This window comes from Lynx rufus, unplaced genomic scaffold, assembly GCF_022079265.1.
Source record: "Lynx rufus isolate CCGP_SWC_20201006 ecotype Redwood Valley unplaced genomic scaffold, mLynRuf1.p SCAF_22, whole genome shotgun sequence".
NCBI classification, from domain to species: Eukaryota; Metazoa; Chordata; class Mammalia; order Carnivora; family Felidae; genus Lynx; species Lynx rufus.
Genome location: NW_025814837.1, coordinates 20,525,513 through 20,547,156, shown reverse-complemented (window position 1 = coordinate 20,547,156; position 21,644 = coordinate 20,525,513). Strand labels below are relative to the sequence as shown.

Genomic DNA, 21,644 nt, shown 5'->3' with positions numbered 1-21,644 from the left:
TTCCTAGCCTTTTTTTTTTTTTTTAGTGTAATTATAAATGGGATTGTTTTCTTAATTTCTCTTCTACTTTATTATTAGTGGGTAGAACTACAACAAATTTCTGTATATTAATTTTGTAGCTTCTAACTTTAGTGAATTCATTCATCAGTTCTAACAGTTTTTGGTGGAGTCTTTAGGGTTCTCTGTATATTGTATTATGTCTCTGCAAATAGTGGCAGTTTTACTTCTTCCTTACCAATTTGGTTGCCCTTTATTTCTTGTCTGATTACTGCAATATAGCTACATTTTAGATGTTATATAGCTAAGGTCATAAATATTCAGTCTTTGTGAATTCATGAGGCAATCATCTTAATCACTCACCTACTTCCTTTTGAATGCCATGTAAGAAAGGAAAAACTGTAAAATTAGAATGACCCTTAAAAGGAAGTGAATTAATGAAATCCCCATTAGTGCTCCCATAAGAAGTGAATAAAATAATGCAGATTTGTAATATTAGTAACCTATTATATGAGTCATGTTTGTAAGATGCACAAAGAGATGAGTAACTCTTGATTTTAAGAAATGTATTGCCAGTAATTTGAGGGTAGGGTGGGAATTACACCAGTAAGCAAAAAACAAGATACAAAATGGTAAGGTAAGCATTCCATATAAAAATCTCCCCAAAAGTACACTGGACGTTTTAAGGAAGACAATATTTTGCCATTTATGGGGAAAAGCCTGAATGGAAAAGTAGCATTTTTGGTGACATTCAGTGAATGGATAGAACTATAGCAGGTAGAGAAGTTTTAGATGTAAAAATCCCCACAAAATTGGGAAAGCACAGGGCATATGTATTGGGGAAACAGGAAAGTGTGTGTGTGTAGATAAGCATAAGGAAATAATAGGAGATAAAGTTGGAAAGATAGAGTGGGATTGGATTTGGTAAGCATTGGGAGTGTGACTGTAGATAAGGAAGAAAAAAGTTACAGAACTACCCTGTTCTATACGTGGTAGCTACTAGCCACATATAGACACTGAGCACTTGAAATGTACCTGGTCCAAATAGAAATGTACTATAAATTTAAAATATATAACAGACTTCTGAGACTTAGTACAAAAAAAGAATGTAAACTCTGTCATTAAAAATTTTTTTATTGATATGTTGAAATAATTGTATTTTATATGCAGTAGATTAAATAAAATCTATCATTTAAATAAATTTTATTTTTTTATTAAAAAATTTGTTTATTGTTTATTTATTTTGGGAGAGAAAGTATGCACACGTGCTCACGCATGAGCGGGAAGGGGCTGAAAGAGAGGGAGAGAGAGAATCCCAGGCAGTAACCGTGAGATCATGATCTGAGTCGAAATAGAGTCCACCGCTTAACCGACTGAACCACACAGGCGCCCCTTCTTTTTATATTTTTTAACTTGGCTGCTAGAGGATTGAAAATTATATATGTGGCTCAGATTATATTTCTATTACAAAGGGCTTTTATAGATAGAAGGAATACAGCTGGTATTTGCTAGTATTTACTACATGCCACATATTGTCTGGAACCTGTAATAAACTTAAGTTAATCGTCATAGAAAACTTTATGAAGTGATGTTATTATTATCCCTCTTTTTCATGTAAAGGTAAGGTGCAGAGAGGTTGGGCAGCATACTCCGCTAGTATGTAGAAAGCCAGGATTCAAATGTAGGCGCCTCTGGCTTCAGAGCCAGTGGCTTTCCCAGCACACTATGAGCACACTATGGCATGTTGTCATTGGACCATTAAAGGTGGTTGAGCTGGAGAATGATATGATTGGAATGATGCCTCAGCAGACTTGTAATAAAGATAAGTAAGGAGAAGAAACTCCATTTTTAGTTGTCTAGTTTTTTATTTTGTTAATGTTACTTTTTTGTGGAAGAACAATTCCTTGTTTAAAGTGAAGTTTTAAATTGAGTTTTTTTTTAAGTATCCTTTATATTAACCACTTCTCAAAATATTTGCCTTACCACCTTTGTAGATTTGATAATGGGCTGCATTAAAAGTAAAGAGAACAAAAGTCCAACCATTAAATATAGAACTGAAAGCACTCCAGAGCCTGTCAGTGCAAGTGTCAGCCATTATGGAGCAGAACACACGGCAGTGGCCCCATCGTCTTCAACAAAGGGAGCATCTGTTAATTTTAACAGCCTTTCCATGACACCATTTGGAGGATCCTCAGGGGTGACACCTTTTGGAGGAGCATCTTCTTCATTCGCAGTGGTGCCAAGTTCATATCCTGCTGGTTTAACAGGTGAGATTTAAATGGACAGTTCTGTTGTCTGTTTGGGAATGTGACCTTAGGCAGTACATTCAAAGAAAGATAACTGCTTGTAAGAAAGATAAGTTCCTGGGGGACTTAAAAAGTTTATGTGAAAATTAAACTTCTAACGTAAAAATTAAAGTGTTATTGTATACATAGATATTGTTCTGGAAAATTTGGTGATTATCGACTGGTTATACCATTATTTCATTTTTCATTTTTCAAGTAATTATGAAGTGCCTGCTATGTGGCAGGTACTGGGGTTATAAAAATTAAAAACATGTACCCCTCCCTCAAGAATGTTATAAGTTTTCAGGTTTATAATGTACTATCCAGTATTAAAATATTATAGTAGTTACTTAATATTAAATGATAATGTAGTGATGATGGTATTTTTTTTTTTATCAGATACTGATTGATTTTAAAAAGAAAAGTCCTAAGGCTCAGAGTTAAATGATTTTTTTTTTTCAGAGCCAGAGATAAGCAAGAGAGACAAGGTTTAATGTTCTGTTCCAGAACTCCATTTATTACTTTATGATATACTTTCAGAGAACAGGAAGAAGTGACAGCTGACAACCTTTCATGGAGCCCAGAAATGCTCTAAAAAATTAGTTAGAAACTTTAAAAAGATTTCTTTTGTGGAAGGTTTCCACATCAGGATGCTTTTTCCCTTGAGTAACAAAACATAACTGGTTTTAAAAAGGTAGAGTGAGCTCTAGGATTCCTTGATATAACAGTAGTTTTTTAATGTCATCAAGGACTCGAGTCCTTGATCTCTTTCCAGTAGCCCTTAGAGTTTCTGCTTTAACCTTAGGCTTGGCAAAACAGCTGCTAGCATCAAATTGAGCAGCAACATGTGTCCTTACTTAACAATCTGCTCTATAAGCTTGGACTATAAATTTGTCCCTTCAGTCTGCTTACCTCTAAACCAATAATAGTGCTAGAGGAATGCCATAAGTGAATTCTATGAGACTGTTCGTTTTGAGGAGTTGTGGACATCAAAGGGTCAATTATAGTTTAATTCCCAACTCCCTAACTCTAAATACCTCAGTAACGGATCGCCATGATGGTGTTCTCAGTTATCATCAAAAGTTTAAGTTATTTTCAGAATTGTATGTTTGGGAAAGACAGTAGTCCAGAATGGTTCAAGTAAATGTTGATCCTTAAGGACATAGTTTAGTTACCTAAGCACTTTACTTATGTCCATTTAATAAAGGTGAAAGCCCTTTAGCTGATCAAGGAAAGCAGTCTTGAGATATCATTTGATCTGAGTTTTGATTGATGAGAATGACCTAAATATGTGCAGAGCTGGAAAAAGAACTTTCTGGGGAAGAGAGAACAATAGCAGAGTTTAGGAGGTACAGATGAACCTGGCAGTTTTGAGGACCAATGAGGACAACAGAGGGTAGAATTGATTACTATAAGATTGAAGAGTTAGGATTACTCAGGACCGCAAAGACTCTGGTAAGAAGTTTGGATTTTATTCAAAAGCCAAGAAAAAGCAGTTGAAGAAATTTAAATAGAGGATTTGCATAATTGAATTTCCTTTTTTTAAAAACCACTGTGGCAACTAACTGTGTGGAGAATGTATATAAGGAAGCAGGTACAGAAGTGGGTTAGGAGGCTACTTCTCTTAAGAGTCCTAGCACTCAGAGATAACAAGGGTTTGGATGAAGGTGGCAGCAGTGGAAATGGAAAAGAAAGTAGATAAGAGGTATTTTAGAGGTAGAGCTAACAGTGCTAGTATAGGGACTTGGTTGAGTACCTGATCAGATAGTGCCATTTGCTTAGGCATTCAAGTAGACATGTCAGATAGGCAGTTAATACATGACTGGAGCTCAGGGGAGAAGAGTAAATCAATCCATTCTATTCTTCTGTTTGCAGGTAATGGTTTAGTTGTGTAGTGTCCTGATCTGTTAAGCATTTGTGTACAGTGCTCTGTATGACAGTTATTTTTGGAATTTATAATTCATATCAGTCATATCACTTAATTTCTAAGAAAAACAAGCCATTTTTAACTTTTAAGTGTTCAGTATACTAACTAATCTTACTAAATCCCTAGCTGTTACTAGGAAGGATCAGTCTTACAGATGGAAATGTTCACCCATTGTTTATCAGAAATTGAGATGATCAGTGCCAGTAATTTGCAGTACTTGTTAATGCTTTTTCTGCCAAAGAATTAATTTGAACTTTGACTGTCTTTCCAAGTCAGAGACCTTGCTACTATGAACCAGAGTTAAATTTGTTTCTGTAGGTGTATAGAATTTTAGAATTTGTAGCTTACAGTAGTTTCATGGGAAGTCTTAAGAGAGCATCTTTTTAACTAAGCTCTAGCTGCCCAAGTCTCCATTTGAAAATAGATTCTGGAGACTAGGAAGAAAATTATGCTTAGCTTTTTTGCTGACAATTTTTTTTCTCTATTTTACTTTATCCATATAATTACCTTGGTTGTTTTTTTGTTTTTGTCTTTGTTTTTGGCTCCGATAGGTGGTGTTACTATATTTGTGGCCTTATATGATTATGAAGCTAGAACTACAGAAGACCTTTCATTCAAGAAGGGTGAACGGTTTCAAATAATTAACAACACGTAAGTGTTGGGAATGTTTTGTGAGGGAGAAGTACTGACAGAAACCTAGTCTTCATGCCGAAACCACTTAACTGGTTGATTTCTGAATCATGAGAGTGGTGAGGCATGGGTCTCTGCCCACTGGGTTGGATGATGCATTTAGTTTCTTGAGACACATGGCATAATAACTACTGCTGTAGCCAGAAGTTATTACTTCTACAAATTGTGCTGCAATGTGTGTTTTGCCATGAACAGTAGAGATTAAAGAGTGAAGAATGAGGGAGTAGATGCAAGTAAGTACATTACTTAAAAAAAAAGAAGTCTGTAGAATTCTATGTTCCTGTTTAAGTATAAGATGATTTAAGGATCTTATTTCTTTCTCTTAAAAAGACAAAGGAAAAAGTCCAGGGAGGGAACCCCAGCATCCCGAACTGATCACATTAAGTTGCTTTGTTCTTAGGTGATTCTTAGACATTCAGTGACCCATTAAGAATTCAATGCTTGTTGGGGCGCCTGGGTGGCGCAGTCGGTTAAGCGTCCGACTTCAGCCAGGTCACGATCTCGCGGTCCGGGAGTTCGAGCCCCGCGTCGGGCTCTGGGCTGATGGCTCGGAGCCTGGAGCCTGTTTCCGATGCTGTGTCTCCCTCTCTCTCTGCCCCTCCCCCGTTCATGCTCTGTCTCTCTCTGTCCCAAAAATAAATAAACGTTGAAAAAAAAAAATTTAAAGAATTCAATGCTTGAATTGAAAATTCAATTCTTTGGGGGTGCCTGGGTTACTCAGTTTGTCTCCCCCCACCCTCCCCGACTTGCACGCACTCTCTCTCTCTCAAATAAAAAGAAAATAAAATTAAAAAAAAGAAAATTCAGTGCTTGTTATGGAAAATAAATGCCATAATTTCATTAGCAGGCATAGCAACCAGCTCATAACTTATCAAAATATATATTATGGTCTCTTTACTTCCAGTCATATTTCCAAACTTTCTTGTTCCCATTTGTTATCTATTATTGTTCCAGAATATAAAATATGATCATGTCTCTCTGCTTTAAAATCCTACAGTAGCTCCCAGTTGCTGTCAAGATAAAAGGAGTAACAGTGGTAGACGTCAGTCATGGAGCTGCTTCCCCTTCCTCACTTAACTGCCCAGCCATAGTAAATTGCTTATAATTGTATGAATACACTGGGGTTTCTCACCTTTCTTTTTCTTTTTCTTTTTTTTAAGTTTATTTATTTTGAGGGAGGCAGGAGAGAGGTAGAGAGAGAGAGAGGGAGAGAGTGAATCCCACGCAGGCACCGTATTGTCAGCACAGAGCCCATGTGGGGTTCAGTCTCATGAACCGTGAGATCATGACCTGAGTGGGAATCAAGAGTCAGATGCTTAACCAACTGAGCCACCCAGGTGCCCCCTCACCTTTCCTTGCCTTCACACGTAGTTTCTTTTTTCTGGAATGGGTCTTTCTGGCTCTCCAATTTTTTTTTTTCTTTTGTCTGGCCAACCCTGCTCATCCTTCAAAACATATATTCCTGTATCATTTCTCAAGGAGGCCTTTCTTCACATTCTTCCTCTGCTATTGGCCCACACCCCATGTCCTGCTGGATTCAGTTTCTGCCTTACTGGTTGAGGTGGCACCATCTACAAACCTCAATCATAGCTGCCATCACTACTTTGGATTATAATGTATCATGTGCTTTTCATTCTTCTAGACCAGTGGTTCTCACCTTGGGGAAAAATTGTCCAGGGACATTTGGCAATATCTGGAGACATTTTTAGTTGTTATAGTCAGGGTCCCTCTACTATCTTCTAGTGGGTAGAGGCCAGGGGTATTGCTGAACATCCTACAATGCACAGAACAGCCCCAACAACAAAGAATTATCCAGCACAAAGAGTCAGTAGCGCCAAGGTTGAGAAATTCTTCTCAGGCTGATTTTCTGGAGGGTATAGACTGTCTTTTTACTTCTGTTTCCAGCATACCTTCTCATAAAGTCTGTCACTTAAAGGGTATTCAGTAAATGTTTGCATGAATCATGAGTGGTTAGTACAAATGCAAACTTTGCAGTTTGTGTATCTGAAAGTGCCTATAAGCTTATGAGTTCGTCAGTACTTGAAATGCCAAAGGATTTTTCATCTCATTTTTTAGAGAACAAATTCTCCTCAGTCATTTATAAAATTTCAATTTAGATAAAATATTTTCATTACTTCTCTCTGGCAAAGCAAAAAACATGCATTTAATTTTTAGTGGCAGAACCCACTTATATCTTCCTCATTAGAGACTGATATTTGCTTTTATGTTAATTTTGGAAAAGTCAAGTCTTATGTATTTCAAGCTAAACATAATCTCATGTTCTGAATTGATTTTAGTCTTACTTAGATATTTATGGCTAACATTTTTGTAAATATACTTTATTCTCAGAGTTAAATTTTTTATTGTTCTTGCCTGTTGCCTACAGGAGTTCTAAGGCATCCTGATTTTTTTCCCCCTACAGTGACTAAAAAGGAACATTCTGATTTTATGTACTGTTGAAAGCATTTGACAGTAAAAAAGAACGAACTACTGATAACATGCTATAACATAGATGAACCTTGAAAAAAATTATGCTAAGTGAAAAAAGCCAGTCCAAAAGACCACGCCACATATTGTATAATTCCATTTATATGAAATGCCCATAAACGCATGTCCATAGGAACAGAAAGTGGATTTAGTGTTTGGCAGTGTGGGGGGAGGCTTGGGGAGGAGTAGGGAATGACTGTTAATGGGTACAGAGTTTCTTTGTTGGAGGGGTGGGGGGGTGACGAAATGTTCTAAAATTGATTGTGGTAATGGTTGCACAACTCTGAATATATTAAAACCCATGACATCTTAAAGGGGGAATTTTTGGTGTGTAAATTATATGTCAATAAAGCTTTTAAAAAAGAAAACATTGAGTTGAAACTGAGTAATTTGAAAGATTTACCTCCCAAATTGTTTTAGTTAGTATAGTTTATTGTTTTAGGTTGTAAGAATTGTGTAAAAAAAGGGATCTTATAACTAAAATTAAACTGTAACTTTTGGAGGAGAAAGACGCAGTTGTGCTTTTGCTTTTAGCCTTATTCGTTTAATTCATGTAACCTATTTTTGAGTATTCTTCTTTTGAGTTTAATTCTTGATCAAATGAATGCATTAAAAAATGGAAGTAATACCTCTTTTCTACATATATACAAGGCAACACTGTAATAAATTGTGTCCTGAGCAGTTGTCTACCTTGGGTAATTGTTGTTTTATGTATTACAGGGAAGGAGACTGGTGGGAAGCACGATCAATTGCTACAGGAAAGAACGGCTATATCCCTAGCAATTATGTAGCCCCTGCAGATTCCATTCAGGCAGAAGAGTATGGCCCTACTTCATATTTTATTAATTACTTTGATTTTAGAAAATGTTTTAGTGCACATTCTACTTAGCCACAATTTTACACACATACAATTACATACCAGCCTTAATACAGCTAATACATCATATTAATAGGAGATGTTACTTGAAAATTAATAATTAATGCCATAGTATTTGCTTACAGTAGGATCATAAATAATCTGCATTAATCATACTATTATGCCTAGTCTGTATCCTTTATATTTTCTCTTTAAAAACATCATATTAACTCTATTTATATTCTGCAAACTCTCTCACTTCAAAATTTACCCTCAGTTGATAGTGTTGTATCAGTGTTAATTTCTTGACTTAGGTGCTTGGTCTGTGATTATTGTAGGAGAATATCCTTAAGTACACACTGAAGTATTTAGGATAATGATTCAGAATGTTTGCAACTTACTCTCAATTGGTTCAGAAAAAGTACACAGAGTAAGAGAATATGACAAAGTAAAATTTTAACATTTAGGAAATGTGGGTAAGGAGTATATGAGTGTTCTATGTGCTATTCTCACAACTTTTAAAAAATTAAAATTCACCTTCAGTGACATAATATTTTTAGATCAAACCAAGAATGTCTGGGATTTATAATAATACTACTTTGTTTTCATAACACAACACTTAACACAGTGGCTTGCACAGAGTAGGTGCTCTCTCAGTGTTTGTTTTTATTGCTTTTACAATATGTAATCTGTCTCTGTAACTCTGTTCTGCTTGACACTTGTTACTTCTTGTTTTATTCTGTGAGCTTCTCCACAGCAGAGACTTATTTTTATTCACAAATCTGTATTAAATCAAACCCACGCTAATTTAGAGTTGCTAGTAATTTGGATATAGTTTACTTGCACTTTACTGAATACAGATGATCACACTGTTACCAGGGAGCCACTTCTGTTCTTCCTACTGCACTCTTCATATTTCCATCTGTCAGGGACCTAGAGGTTCTCTCTGTCATTATTGTCTTTAGTTCTCTGATCCTGTGACTTCCAGGTGAAGTTTAAGAGACTGGTTGAATAGTCAGTACCTGGAAATACTAGGACAGTATGTTCTGACAGTAGTATTTGTAATACTTCTATTTAGTAAAGATCTTTTATTGTGTTTGCTGTGTTTTTAAGCTGTCTTCTGAAGCTCTTTGTTGTCACCCCTCCCCTCCACTCGAATCTTACTGATACTTATGTAAATCTTTCCAACCCTTACACATTTCTAACTTAAAACACTTTTTTCCCAGGTGGTATTTTGGCAAAATGGGGAGAAAAGATGCTGAAAGATTACTTCTGAATCCTGGGAATCAACGAGGTATTTTCTTAGTACGAGAGAGTGAAACTACTAAAGGTAATTATAATGTAATGTAAGTATAAAAGTTTTCTTGGACCGTATTTTGAGAAAGATACAGAAAAAGTATTTGTTTCCCCCCTTAGGTGCTTATTCTCTCTCTATTCGTGATTGGGATGAGGTAAGAGGTGACAATGTGAAACACTACAAAATTAGGAAACTTGACAACGGTGGATACTATATCACAACCAGAGCACAATTTGATACTCTGCAGAAGTTGGTAAAACACTACACAGGTATGTGACGATTTCACACATGAAAACTATTTTTAAATGTTGTATTTTATGAGGACAGAATCTCTGTTTTCATTTCTTGTAAGGTTTAGCTCAGTACTTTACACACAGAGTATGTTCTATAGATGTTGTTGTATTGTAGTTTTAAAATGAAGAACAGGTAATACTTATTACCTGAATTAGGTTCTTAGATATGGTAAAATTCGACTACCATTATTTGAATCCTTGTATCTAACTGGAGTAATATTTACGTTGGGGTTTCATTTCATAACAGCTAAAAACCAAGATAGATTGTGACAATAAATAAAAAAGCATAAAAGCAAAAAATTTTTAAGGAACATTTATTAAGTAGGTAAAACTAAATACTTAAAAAGCCATATCAGATGTCTTTTCGAGTTACATTCCTCTATATGGGCTGGACCACATAAAACTTCCTAAAATATAAATCCAGTGAAATTTAATTCTGCAGATGCATTTTTCTTTTCCTGGAAAACTAACCTATAGCAACTGTAGACATTCTTTTGGTTTTTCAAGGACCTTTGAAAGATATTCAGTATCAGATTCTTCTGTCTCAAAATTTTGCATTGCTGATTTAATATATGAATGCATCTGAAAGTTTTTAAATTCTTAATACTAGAGGTAAGGGAGTTCCCATGGCAGTCTCTTCTTCAGTGACAGCTAGCTACAAACAGTCTATCAAGTCAACCACCAATCTTGACATTGAAGAAACATGTTAGCGAGCAGTTGTAATTGCACTGGTTAGAATGTGGATTTGTGTGGTTACTTGTTGAAAATGGGAGGCAACATATCTTATATTCAACAAAGAAGATTGGATAAGCAAGATTCACAAGTCAAGCCATTGTGAATTTGGGATTCCCTGTTTAACAGTTAATGGTAGCATTCTCTTTAGGAAGAGGTAAAGCACAGTGGTCAAAAACATAACTTTGGAGGTAACCAGAACTAGGGTTTGAATCCCATCTCCATCACTTACTAACTGGGTGACGTTAAGAAAGTCACTTAAGCTTTTCAAGACTTACTTATATGAGATATTTATAAAGTTCTGAATTAGTACAATAGCTGAGACATAATAAGTATTCAATAAATTATAACCTTAAAAAGGTATTTAACAAAAAATGTTTTGCTTTTTGTATGTTTTGTTTCTTATATACATACAACTCCCTTTTTTGTGTCTCTGGTTTTAGCATAAAACTGATAAAACATTATGTTTTTGTTTTCTTTAATTTAAACTTTTAAAAACATTGATATACTATATATACCTTAATTTTTGTAATTAATTCATTTTACAGTGTAGTTTATTCATTTATCTAGAACATGCCGATGGTTTATGCCATAAGTTAACAACCGTGTGTCCAACTGTGAAACCCCAGACTCAAGGTCTAGCAAAAGATGCTTGGGAAATCCCTCGAGAATCTTTGCGACTAGAGGTTAAATTAGGACAAGGATGTTTTGGTGAAGTATGGATGGGTAAGAAATCTGAACTTCTGTTTTTTTTGTCATTTGTTTAGCCGCAGATTAAAGCACCACAACTTATGATAAGATATACTAAAATATTTAAGGTAACTGCTCAGTGCTGCTCACTGAGGTTTGACTTAAAATCTCTTAATAAATAGATTAAAATAGTAAAATATGTTGTTTCTCTAGGAACATGGAATGGAACCACAAAAGTAGCAATCAAAACACTAAAACCAGGTACAATGATGCCAGAAGCTTTTCTTCAAGAAGCTCAGATAATGAAAAAGTTAAGACATGATAAACTAGTTCCTCTATATGCTGTTGTTTCTGAAGAGCCCATTTACATTGTCACTGAATTCATGTCAAAAGGTATGTGTATATTAGTTTATTTTTAGAGTATTCAGGTTGATAAATTTTTTAAAAAACAAGTCTTCATTTCTATTTTTATGCATACAAATTTTTTTAATGTGTCGTGTTCTCTAAGATTTTTATGTATACGTTTGAAAAGAGAAAATCTAACATTTTGTTTAATGGAGTAGTGATTAGTTCCAGTTATTCCAAAGGAGAATACAAAGTTTAAAAGGAAAATCAGGCCAGCCCAATTTATGTTGAAAGTAAGTAGTCTTTCATTCCATTTGGCTAAAGGAAATGGAATAGCTAGGAAAGGGAAAAAAAATATTTCTATCAATTAAAATAATGCAGTTAGATATTTATATCTTTAGTCCTAAAGCAAAGAAATCAGGTGAAATTAAGGAAATTAATTTTATCTTATTTTAGTGTAAACACAGTCTCTATATTCAGGATTCCTAGAAACTTTTCCCCACTATTGTTCACTAACATTTCTCCATTCTCCCAAACTCTAGACCCTAAGGTGGGATCTTTAGTAACAGGGTTGTTTGGGGCCCAAGATAAAGAGAAGGGACAGATGATGCTTTAAAAGAGGAACCAGTAAGTACTAAATATGTTGCCAGTCCCACTTTTACCCTCTTGAATTTTATCTTTTTTTTTTTTTCTTCCTCTTAATGAGTCACTCATCCATAATTAAAGCTACTGGTTATGTCATCTCTCTTCAGTAGTCCATCTTGGCCAACAATGTAGTTCCATCTAGTGGTGACAGGGCCAACTACAAGCTGCATATTTGCTATAGGAAATCTACCCCCCGCCTCCCAAAGGAATAGCAAGACCAAAAATTAGGAACTGATGTAACCTACTAATTGATAGCCAAAACTTACCTAATACCCTGAAGGCACATGGCACTTTTTGGAAAGAATCTCTACTGCAAACAACTGCCAAATAACCCCTTTCAGAGTGCATTGAATGCATTGTATAAGGAAGAGAGAAAAGGGACAAGGAGGAAGTTTAAATCAAGATATTGATAGCATAAGAATGTAATGGAGGTAAAGCTAATGGTCCATTTAGCTATGCATATTGATTTCAAGAATTATTTGGGGCGCCTGGGTGGCTCAGTTAGTTGAGCGCCTGACTTTGGCTCAGGTCACGATCTCACGGCTCTGTGGTTTGTGCCCTGCGTTGGGCTCTCTGCTGACAGCTCAGAGCCTGGATCTTGCTTTGGATTCTGTGTCTCCCTCTCTCTCTGCTCCTCCCCCACTCATGCTCTGTCTGTCTCTGTCTCTCAAAAATAAATAAACATTAAAAAAAGAAAATTAAGAAAAAAAAAGAATTATTTAACTGGGGGGACACGATAGACTTCTATGTTGTCAGATTGCTAGGTTAGGATTATTTCTAGATGGGAGATTTAGAATGCAAGATCACAGATGACCCTTCTGGTTTTAAAACTCTATAATTCCCCATCTTGTTTCAGGTACTTAGCAATTGACCCTCTGTAATCCATTCAAACTCATTGCCTCATGTACTCCCACATAAACCCACTTTCCTGGCTAGAGAGGTCTTCTTACTGCTTTTGTTTTCCATGATTCTGTTCAAATTCCTTCATCTGGAATTTGGTTTCCTTGTCTCTCAACCAGTCCATCAATCATACTTCCTTCAGATTATCTTAGGTCAAGTGTTAGAAGCCTGCCATTAATACCCATATGTGTCATGATCATTATATTCTATGAAATGTTTGTAATCAGACTACTCTATAAATATTAACAACCAAAATGTATTGAATACTTCAAATATACAGGGCACTCTGCTAGTCATTATAAGGTATCAAAGAAATAAAGCCACCCAAATTACTTATATTGAATTTAGAGAGCAAAGATCCAACCTTCTGAAAAGTTAATTTTCAGTATAAAAGTAAATAATAGCTCACTGTAAACAAACAAGCTCCAGGCCAAAGCTTAATGAATTTCCACGTGTTTAACATATTCAGTAAGTGTAGAAATGAAGAAGAGATCACATAGACTGGAATAAACTGAGAATTATTAGTAGAAAAGACAAGTGTTAAATTGCCCTTCAAGATTATGAAGGCTGTGGATGGGTAAAGGGAAAGGTATGGGTATCTTTGCAGAGCTAAGAGGATAGGAGGTAATGGAGACAAAACCACGGGAAGTGGAAAGTACAGAAGGCAGCTAGTTGGAAATAAGGATGGAGAGGTATGTGAGACAAACTTAAGGACTCCTTTGAATTGATTTCACGATTACTTAGTGAGTACCTCCTCTGCTAAAATCTTGAATGAATTTCAAAGGATCCATCAACTTCCCCTGAAGTTATGTGAAGTTATGTTTGTATATGTATGTATGTTTTCGTAGGAAGAGAGTCCATCATTTTTGTCAGTTTCAAAGCAACCCATGAACGTATAAAGGGTTAAGGACCACTGATAAGACCCAGAACGTTCTGTGTTGCCAGAGAAAAGGAATTGACCAAATGATACCAATTGCAGTTCATTTCTATGCACTGCATTTTTGCATGATTTTAACAATTATCTATTATTCTGAATAATGTTCTACTTAATGTATTGATCATGGCACCTTATTTAGATTCTTTATTCTGAAACAACTGTGTCTTCTGTTTCTTTCTGTATACATTGTTATGTGTAGTATTAATATGTCAGTTCATCTTTTTATTTTAATGTTTATTTTTGACAGACAATGCGAGTGGGGGAGGGGCAGAGAGAGAGAGAGGGAGACACGGAATCTGAAGCAGGCTCCAGGTTCTGAGCTGTCAGCACAGAGCCCAATGCAGGGCTCGAACTCACGAACCGTGAGATCATGACCTGAGCCAAAGTCAGATGTTTAACCGACTGAGCCACCCAGGCACCCCTGATGTCAGTTTATCCTACAGGTTAAGGAAAGAAGTGTCCCTTCCTCTATTTAAGGACAATTTCTTTACCTGTGTTTTTGATCCTTCTTACATCTAAAAAGAAAACCCTCTCTTCGTGTCAACATCTGCTTTTCACCTACCGGTCTACTTTTTGCTTCCCTTCACAGCCAAGATTTTTTAAAAGAATACTCTGTCTTCACTTTGTAACCAGCCATGCACTCTTTTAAAAAACTATTTAAGTTTATTTAATGTCAACACTTTTCGTAGACTTTTTTAAAAAATTGTGGATATTTCAGACATACAGAGAATACCATAACAACCATGTCCCTACCATCCAAATATAACTAATGTTTACACTTTGCCATATTTGCTTCAGATCTTTCTACTAAGGAAACAAAACATTACAGATCTAATTGCATCTTTGTTTTTACTCCTCCTTGAGCCTGTTCATGTCTGAGCCCTCCCTCCAGGCTCCTTTGGGCCTGTTTCCCTTGCAGAGGTAACCTCAGTTTTGAAGTTGGTGCTTAGCTTTTCCATCTGTGTCTTTCATATTGATACATATTCATTGATATATATTTACCTATTAGCATTTGTATGTTTTTAACTTATGTAAATATTGCTAGCTTCATTTTCATTCATTGTTAATGCTCTTGAGATTTACATATTCATATGGATAAGAGAAGATCTAACTTGTATACTTGTAACTGTTGAATGAGATTCTGTACAAGTATACCTTTGTTTATTCATTCCTTTCCCAGTGAACATTTAGGTTGGCTTCTAGTTTGTCACTGTGACAAACAGTGCTGCAGTGAATGTCCTTGTCTCTTCTTGCCCATATGTAAGAGTCTGTAGTGTGTTGGATGGCAACAACATTAGCATCAGGAAACTCAGAGATGCACATTCTGGGGATGGGGCCCAACAACCTCACTTTCCCACCCCCCTGTGTAATAATAATCCATTCGGTGCCATTGATCCCATTAATCACATCTCTCTGGAAAATTTCCCCTTCTCTGTATTCCCACTGTCATTCCTAGATTTAAAATTTTTTTTTTCCAACGTTTATTTATTTTTGGGACAGAGAGAGACAGAGCATGAACGGGGGAGGGGCAGAGAGAGAGGGAGACACAGAATCGGAAACAGGCTCCAGGCTCTGAGCCATCAGCCCAGAGCCCGACGCGGGGCTCGAACTCCTGGACCACGAGATCGTGACCTGGCTGAAGTCAGACGCTTAACCGACTGCGCCACCCAGGCGCCCCAGTCATTCCTAGATTTTAACATAATAGTCTCGCTTTCCTAGACTATCACAGGAACTTTTAAACTTAATCTTTTTGTGCAGTTTTGGCCGAATTTCATTTTTCATATTATAATTGGAGTGATTTACTTTTTTTTGTTTGTTTGTTTTTTGTTTTTTGAGAGCACCAGAGTGTGTGAGCAGCAGAGAGGGGCAGAGGGAGAAAGAGAATTTTAAGCAGGCTCCACACTCTAGCTCCAGGACAGATGAATGTATGTTCAGGACTTTAATCCAGAGCAGTCCCTCTCTTAGTCTTTCTTGTCTTTCATGACATTATTATTTTTGAAGAGAACAGTGTAGTTGTTTTAAAAACGTACCTTAATTTTGGTTCATCTGGTTTTTGTTTTTGTTTTTGTTTTTGTTTTTGTTTTTATTAAATTCAGGTACATGGTAGGTTTTTAACCAGTAATACAGGAATAACAACCAGACTTCTGTAGCCTTTCTGTTGGCTGTTATTCATAGTACTTTGCTGTTTTGTGGTATCTTCTGCTAAAAGTGAGAGAAGTTCATTAGACAAGCAATTCCATATCAAGTCAGTCACCTAGGTCTGGTTTTAAGTACCCCAGGATATTCCTAGTTGTCTGTGTTCTTGATTCAGATTGACTTAAAAATATACAGGTATCTAATACTGCTTATTGGCTCAAAATTGGGATTTGTTGATCTTGATCAAAACAAGGAAGGAATGCCTACAATCTAGTGAGATGATTAAATTTTCCATGTTTTCCAAGATGTTTTTAAAATTTCAGTTTAGGGACCTCTTCTAGAATATTAAAGATAATTATTCAGAAATTCCAAAGCTGCAAAAAATATTAAAGAATGAAAAGCTTAAGTTTTATATTGTGATGTGGTGATTTGGAGGTAGGGGAATGTTTGTTTCAGTCCTAATTTAAAATTTATTTTCCATAACATTTTTCTGTTTCTTACAGGGAGCTTATTGGATTTCCTGAAGGAAGGAGATGGAAAATATTTGAAGCTCCCACAACTGGTTGATATGGCTGCTCAGGTATTTATCTGTACATGTATCAATTTGAATTGAAAGTGTACATAAAAATATAATCTTAGTAGAAGACTGTTGTTTGTATAATGAAATCATGGAATTTTAGAGTTGAAAGGAACATTAGGGATAATCCAATCTGATTTATGTTACAGATGGTGTCTGAAGACCTGTGGTATCTAACATTCATATAACTTACTAATATTAGAAATAAGCATGTAATTCTCAGTATAGTGCTGTCCTGTATCTTACAGCCTTTCAGAAACATATGCATTTACAAATATGAAATCTAGATGTATTTGTATTTAGCAGATAAATTTTAAGATAATGAGTGATTGCTATTCCAAAGAAAATATTGGAAATCTAAACGATGTACTGAACTTTTTATATAATATAATCCAAAACAAGAATGAAGATGGCAGTATATACTTTAAAATGGGATAGTTTTACTCTTCTGAATTTTTGTGTTTATTTTTAAATTTTATTACCATGTATATTTTAAAAAGTTTTGTTTCTATTTAACTAAAGTTAACCCTATGTTACATTAGTTTTAAGTATATAGCATAGTAATAGAAGTCTGTACCTTATACTGTGTTCACCACAAGGGTAGCTACCATTTGTCACCTTAGGATGCTATTACAACAGCATTGACTATATTCCATATGCTGTGCTTTTTATTCCCATGAATCTTTGTTTTTAAATATGAGTGAAAACTATTAGAAGTTTTTATTCAGGGGCTCCTGGGTGGCTCAGTCAGTTAAGTGTGACTCTTGATTTCAGCTCGAGTCTTGATTCACGGTTCGTGAGTTCGAGCCCTGCATTGGGCTCTGCACTGACAGTACAGAGAGCCTGCTTGGTATTCTCTCACCACCCCGCCCCTCCCCTGCTCTCTTTCTCTCTCCCTCTCAAAAATGAATAGACATTAAAAAAAAATGGTGGGAAAAAAAGTTTCTATTCAGCTATGTGGTGAGTGTTCTAGTTGACATGTTGGTTATAAGACCCCTTTCTCGGTGAGCATCCAGATGTCCACAGTATCTGACAGTTTAGAGAAACTATACAAAGAAATTGTCCGTGTGTGGCGTTAGCATATGCTAAGTCTAGTCCATGGTCCTGTGTTCAAGGTTCTTAGATACGGTAGTAGGGGTCAGCAAACCCTTTTTGTAAAGGGCCAGATGAATGTTTTGGGTTTTGTGGGCCACACACATCTGCAGTTTATTCTCCTGCTCTTCCTTTTCTGACTCCCCCTCTCTGTCCCCTTTATATCATATATCTTTTTCTTTTCCTTTTCAAGATTGCTGATGGTATGGCATATATTGAAAGAATGAATTATATTCATCGAGATCTTCGGGCTGCTAATATTCTTGTGGGAGAAAATCTTGTGTGCAAAATAGCAGATTTTGGTTTAGCAAGGTTAATTGAAGACAATGAATATACAGCAAGACAAGGTAAAATTACTTTTTAATAAACACTTGTAACCTAATGTTCATTGGATTTTCTTACCATTCTTTGGAATATTCAGGGTTTTGTAGAATAAGAATAGCTCTAGGTCTGCTCAGAAGAGTCAAAGAAACATTGATTTTATTCATAAAATTCTATACATGATGCCATGACTTTCTGATGTTGTTTCCCTCAAGAAAGAACTTGACTTGGTGTTCTTTACATTATAAATATAGCAAGCAGTACACTCCTTTTTTTACTACTTTTGTCATGTCAACAAATAAGAAACAGTTTAAAATTCCTTTTTTGACAAGCTTCCAGAAGCATCCAGATTTTACTACACTAAGGATCAGAAGAGGTGTTTTTGAAGTTAATAAATTGAGAAATGGCATACAGTTTTGTAAAGGCCTTGGAAACCATTTCTACACTAAATTTACAATAATTATACAGTAGATGCATATGGAAAGAGTGTGTGTTTTTGAATCCCAGTTCCGTCTCTTATTACCCAGAGATTTCAGCCAAGTTTCTAACCTTTTTGACTATGTCTCAGTCTCCTTACATATAAAGACCAGACGGTAATACCTGCTCTGTAAGATTGTTGTGAAACTTCAGTGAAAGAAAGTATTGTGCCTGACATTACATAACATAGTAGATGCTCAGTAAATGAGAGTTCATATTTTATTTTTTTTTTATTTTTTTATTTTTTATTTTAAAAAAAATTTTTTTTCAACGTTTTTATTTTTGGGACAGAGAGAGACAGAGCATGAACGGGGGAGGGGCAGAGAGAGAGGGAGACACAGAATCAGAAACAGGCTCCAGGCTCTGAGCCATCAGCCCAGAGCCTGACGCGGGGCTCGAACTCACGGACCGCGAGATCATGACCTGGCTGAAGTCGGACGCCCAACCGACTGCGCCACCCAGGCGCCCCAGAGAGTTCATATTTTAATAGGCTAAGTAGACATAAATAAATAACTATAAAGCAAATTGTTATGTAACTAATGTCAAGAGAATATATGGAAAGTAGTGTGGGAAAAGAAAAAAAGCTTCTATACCTTTGTGCAGTTCCCTCCAGCTAGAATATCTTCCTATTTTTCTATAATCCTTACCTATAAAAATTCTAACCATTCTTTAAAGTTTAACCTAGCTGCTACTTTTTAAATGAAACTTTTTGTGACTGCTAGTGAAAATTAATCTTCTGTTTTTCTGAATATCTAAAGAACTATTTTATATTTTACAACATTGAATATATACATAGGTATATAAGATACCTGTAATCTTATTTCCACACTAAGTGTCTAAGATTCACAAAGGCTGTGTTTTTATGTCTCCCATAATGATTAGCAAATGTCTTGTGCATAAAAACCATATTCTAAATATATGAATAAATTAATACAGGGTTTTAAAATTAGAACCCAACAGAATATGCCTTCATCAACAGTCAGCTATAGCTACTAGGTGCTAGATGTGCTAAAAAGTTATAGATCCTATAATTATGTTTTTAGTTGCTTGTAAGAGTTTCCACCTCTATTTTCTTGAACATTCAATCCCTACCAACATTTCTCTTTTTTATGTTACTGATTTATCAGGAGGAAATGTGATTCATTTTAATATAAATTTTATAAGAATTTTTCCCACATATCTTGTACTTTTGAAGAATTTGATGCTGATGACACATACAATAAAGATATTGACAAAACATCAACCTGCTTATGCTCTATTTACACAAGAAGATTTTTAGAAACAATTTACTTAAGCAAGATTGTCAATGTTGTTTTAGGTGCAAAGTTTCCGATCAAATGGACAGCTCCTGAGGCTGCACTGTATGGTCGATTTACTATAAAGTCTGATGTATGGTCATTTGGAATTCTGCAGACAGAACTGGTAACAAAAGGCAGAGTGCCATATCCAGGTAAGCTGGCATTTCATTTAGCTCTTGGTTATGCCAACATACTTAACTGGAGTTTATTAGCAAAAAAATTGTAAGGGGAAGAAAGGCATTTATTTCTTCTCTCTTTTCTCCCTTTCCTCTCTCACCCCCTCTCTCCCTCACTCCTTCTTTTCTACTTTCCCTCCTTCCCTTTCTTTCTCCCTTTCTTCTCTTCCTCTTTATTTTGTCATTGGATGGACAGCATCCTATGTGAATCACAATCCGTGAGATCAGGCAAATGCACAAGTTGTGTCCTGCATTCACCTCATCTTTCTCTGTTAGGACATTTTCCAAAAGAGCCTTTTGTCTCTACTATTCTCTCAGATAATAAGCATATTTTAAATATCCTGGGTCATCTCACACTACTCCCACACCTCCAATAATTTAAGGTATGCAAAAAAATAAAAATAAAAAAATAATTTAAGGTATGCTTACTTAGCCTATCATAACACAAGGTGAGCTACTGATGGGGGCAGGATTCCAAAAGAATACAAGAAGGGAATTGTGTATAATAACTTGAAGAAAGGCAAACATGTGATACTAGATAAGGAAACTGTTTCAAGGAAGTGCATCGATATAGTTACATGGTTAATATATTTGGCAGAATCAGCACTAGAACATTAGTTCTTCTGAAATTGTTCTGAGAATTTCTTCTGAATTTCTGTTTGGAAGTTCTCTTAGACATTATCTTGCCACTAACCCTCACTAACCCAAATTTGGTCTTTGTTGACTCTTAATATCTGAAAGTATTGGTACTTCGAAGTAGCACTTTAAATTCTTATTAATCAAGTGGGGTTGGCTTTTGAAGGCATTAGTGTTAAAAGTAAGATTTTAGGTGGAATGAAAAAAATGAGACCTGTTGGAACAGGTTAGCATTTTCTGAGCTCTTCTTGATATACTTGACATTTAAAATTTACTTTACTTCTTTGTTGAAAGAATCGTTTCACTAAATAAACTTCCTATACCTTGGATCAGTTAGTGGCTAGGGGATTTGTTCTGTTTTGCTAGTGGGGGTTTGGGATCACTCTTTTTAATGTTTGAATCTTCTGTGCTAGGTATGGTAAACCGTGAAGTGCTAGAACAGGTGGAACGAGGATACAGGATGCCTTGCCCTCAGGGCTGTCCAGAATCCCTACATGAATTGATGAATCTTTGTTGGAAGAAGGACCCTGATGAAAGACCAACGTTTGAATATATTCAGTCCTTCTTGGAAGACTACTTCACTGCTACAGAGCCACAGTACCAGCCAGGAGAAAATTTATAATCCACGTAGCCTTTTATATGCGTAAATCTGCCAAAATGTAAAGAACCTGTGTAGACTTCTTTACTTTTCCTACAGGAATCAAAAGAAGAAAGTCTTCATTCTGCATGTTTTTAATGGTAAACTGGAATTCCAGATATGGTTGCACAAACCACTTTTTTTTTTTTTCTCAAGTGTTAAACTCTAAAGTACCAATGATGCATCTTCCAACTTATTTCAGGGTCCAAAGAA

General features: G+C 35.8%; 1 protein-coding gene across 1 annotated transcript; it reads left to right on the top strand.

Annotated features, from left to right (window-relative positions):
• Positions 1-1,999: 1,999 nt before the first annotated feature.
• Positions 2,000-21,442, top strand: YES1 (YES proto-oncogene 1, Src family tyrosine kinase). Its single transcript, XM_047087036.1, has 11 exons — positions 2,000-2,264; positions 4,761-4,860; positions 8,107-8,205; positions 9,469-9,572; positions 9,659-9,808; positions 11,135-11,290; positions 11,468-11,647; positions 16,721-16,797; positions 18,080-18,233; positions 20,003-20,134; positions 21,208-21,442. The coding sequence occupies exons 1-11, from the start codon at positions 2,000-2,002 to the stop codon at positions 21,414-21,416; spliced, it is 1,626 nt and encodes a 541-aa protein (XP_046942992.1). The 3' UTR covers positions 21,417-21,442.
• The last annotated feature ends 202 nt before the right edge of the window (positions 21,443-21,644 follow it).

Bases quoted from the DNA above. Each gene is read 5' to 3' on its own strand.
- YES1 (XM_047087036.1), top strand. From the start codon at position 2,000: ATGGGCTGCATTAAAAGTAAAGAGAACAAAAGTCCAACCATTAAATAT. The intron at 9,573-9,658 runs GTAATTATAATG...TTCCCCCCTTAG, and splicing joins AGAGAGTGAAACTACTAAAG to GTGCTTATTCTCTCTCTATT. The intron at 11,648-16,720 runs GTATGTGTATAT...TGTTTCTTACAG, and splicing joins CACTGAATTCATGTCAAAAG to GGAGCTTATTGGATTTCCTG.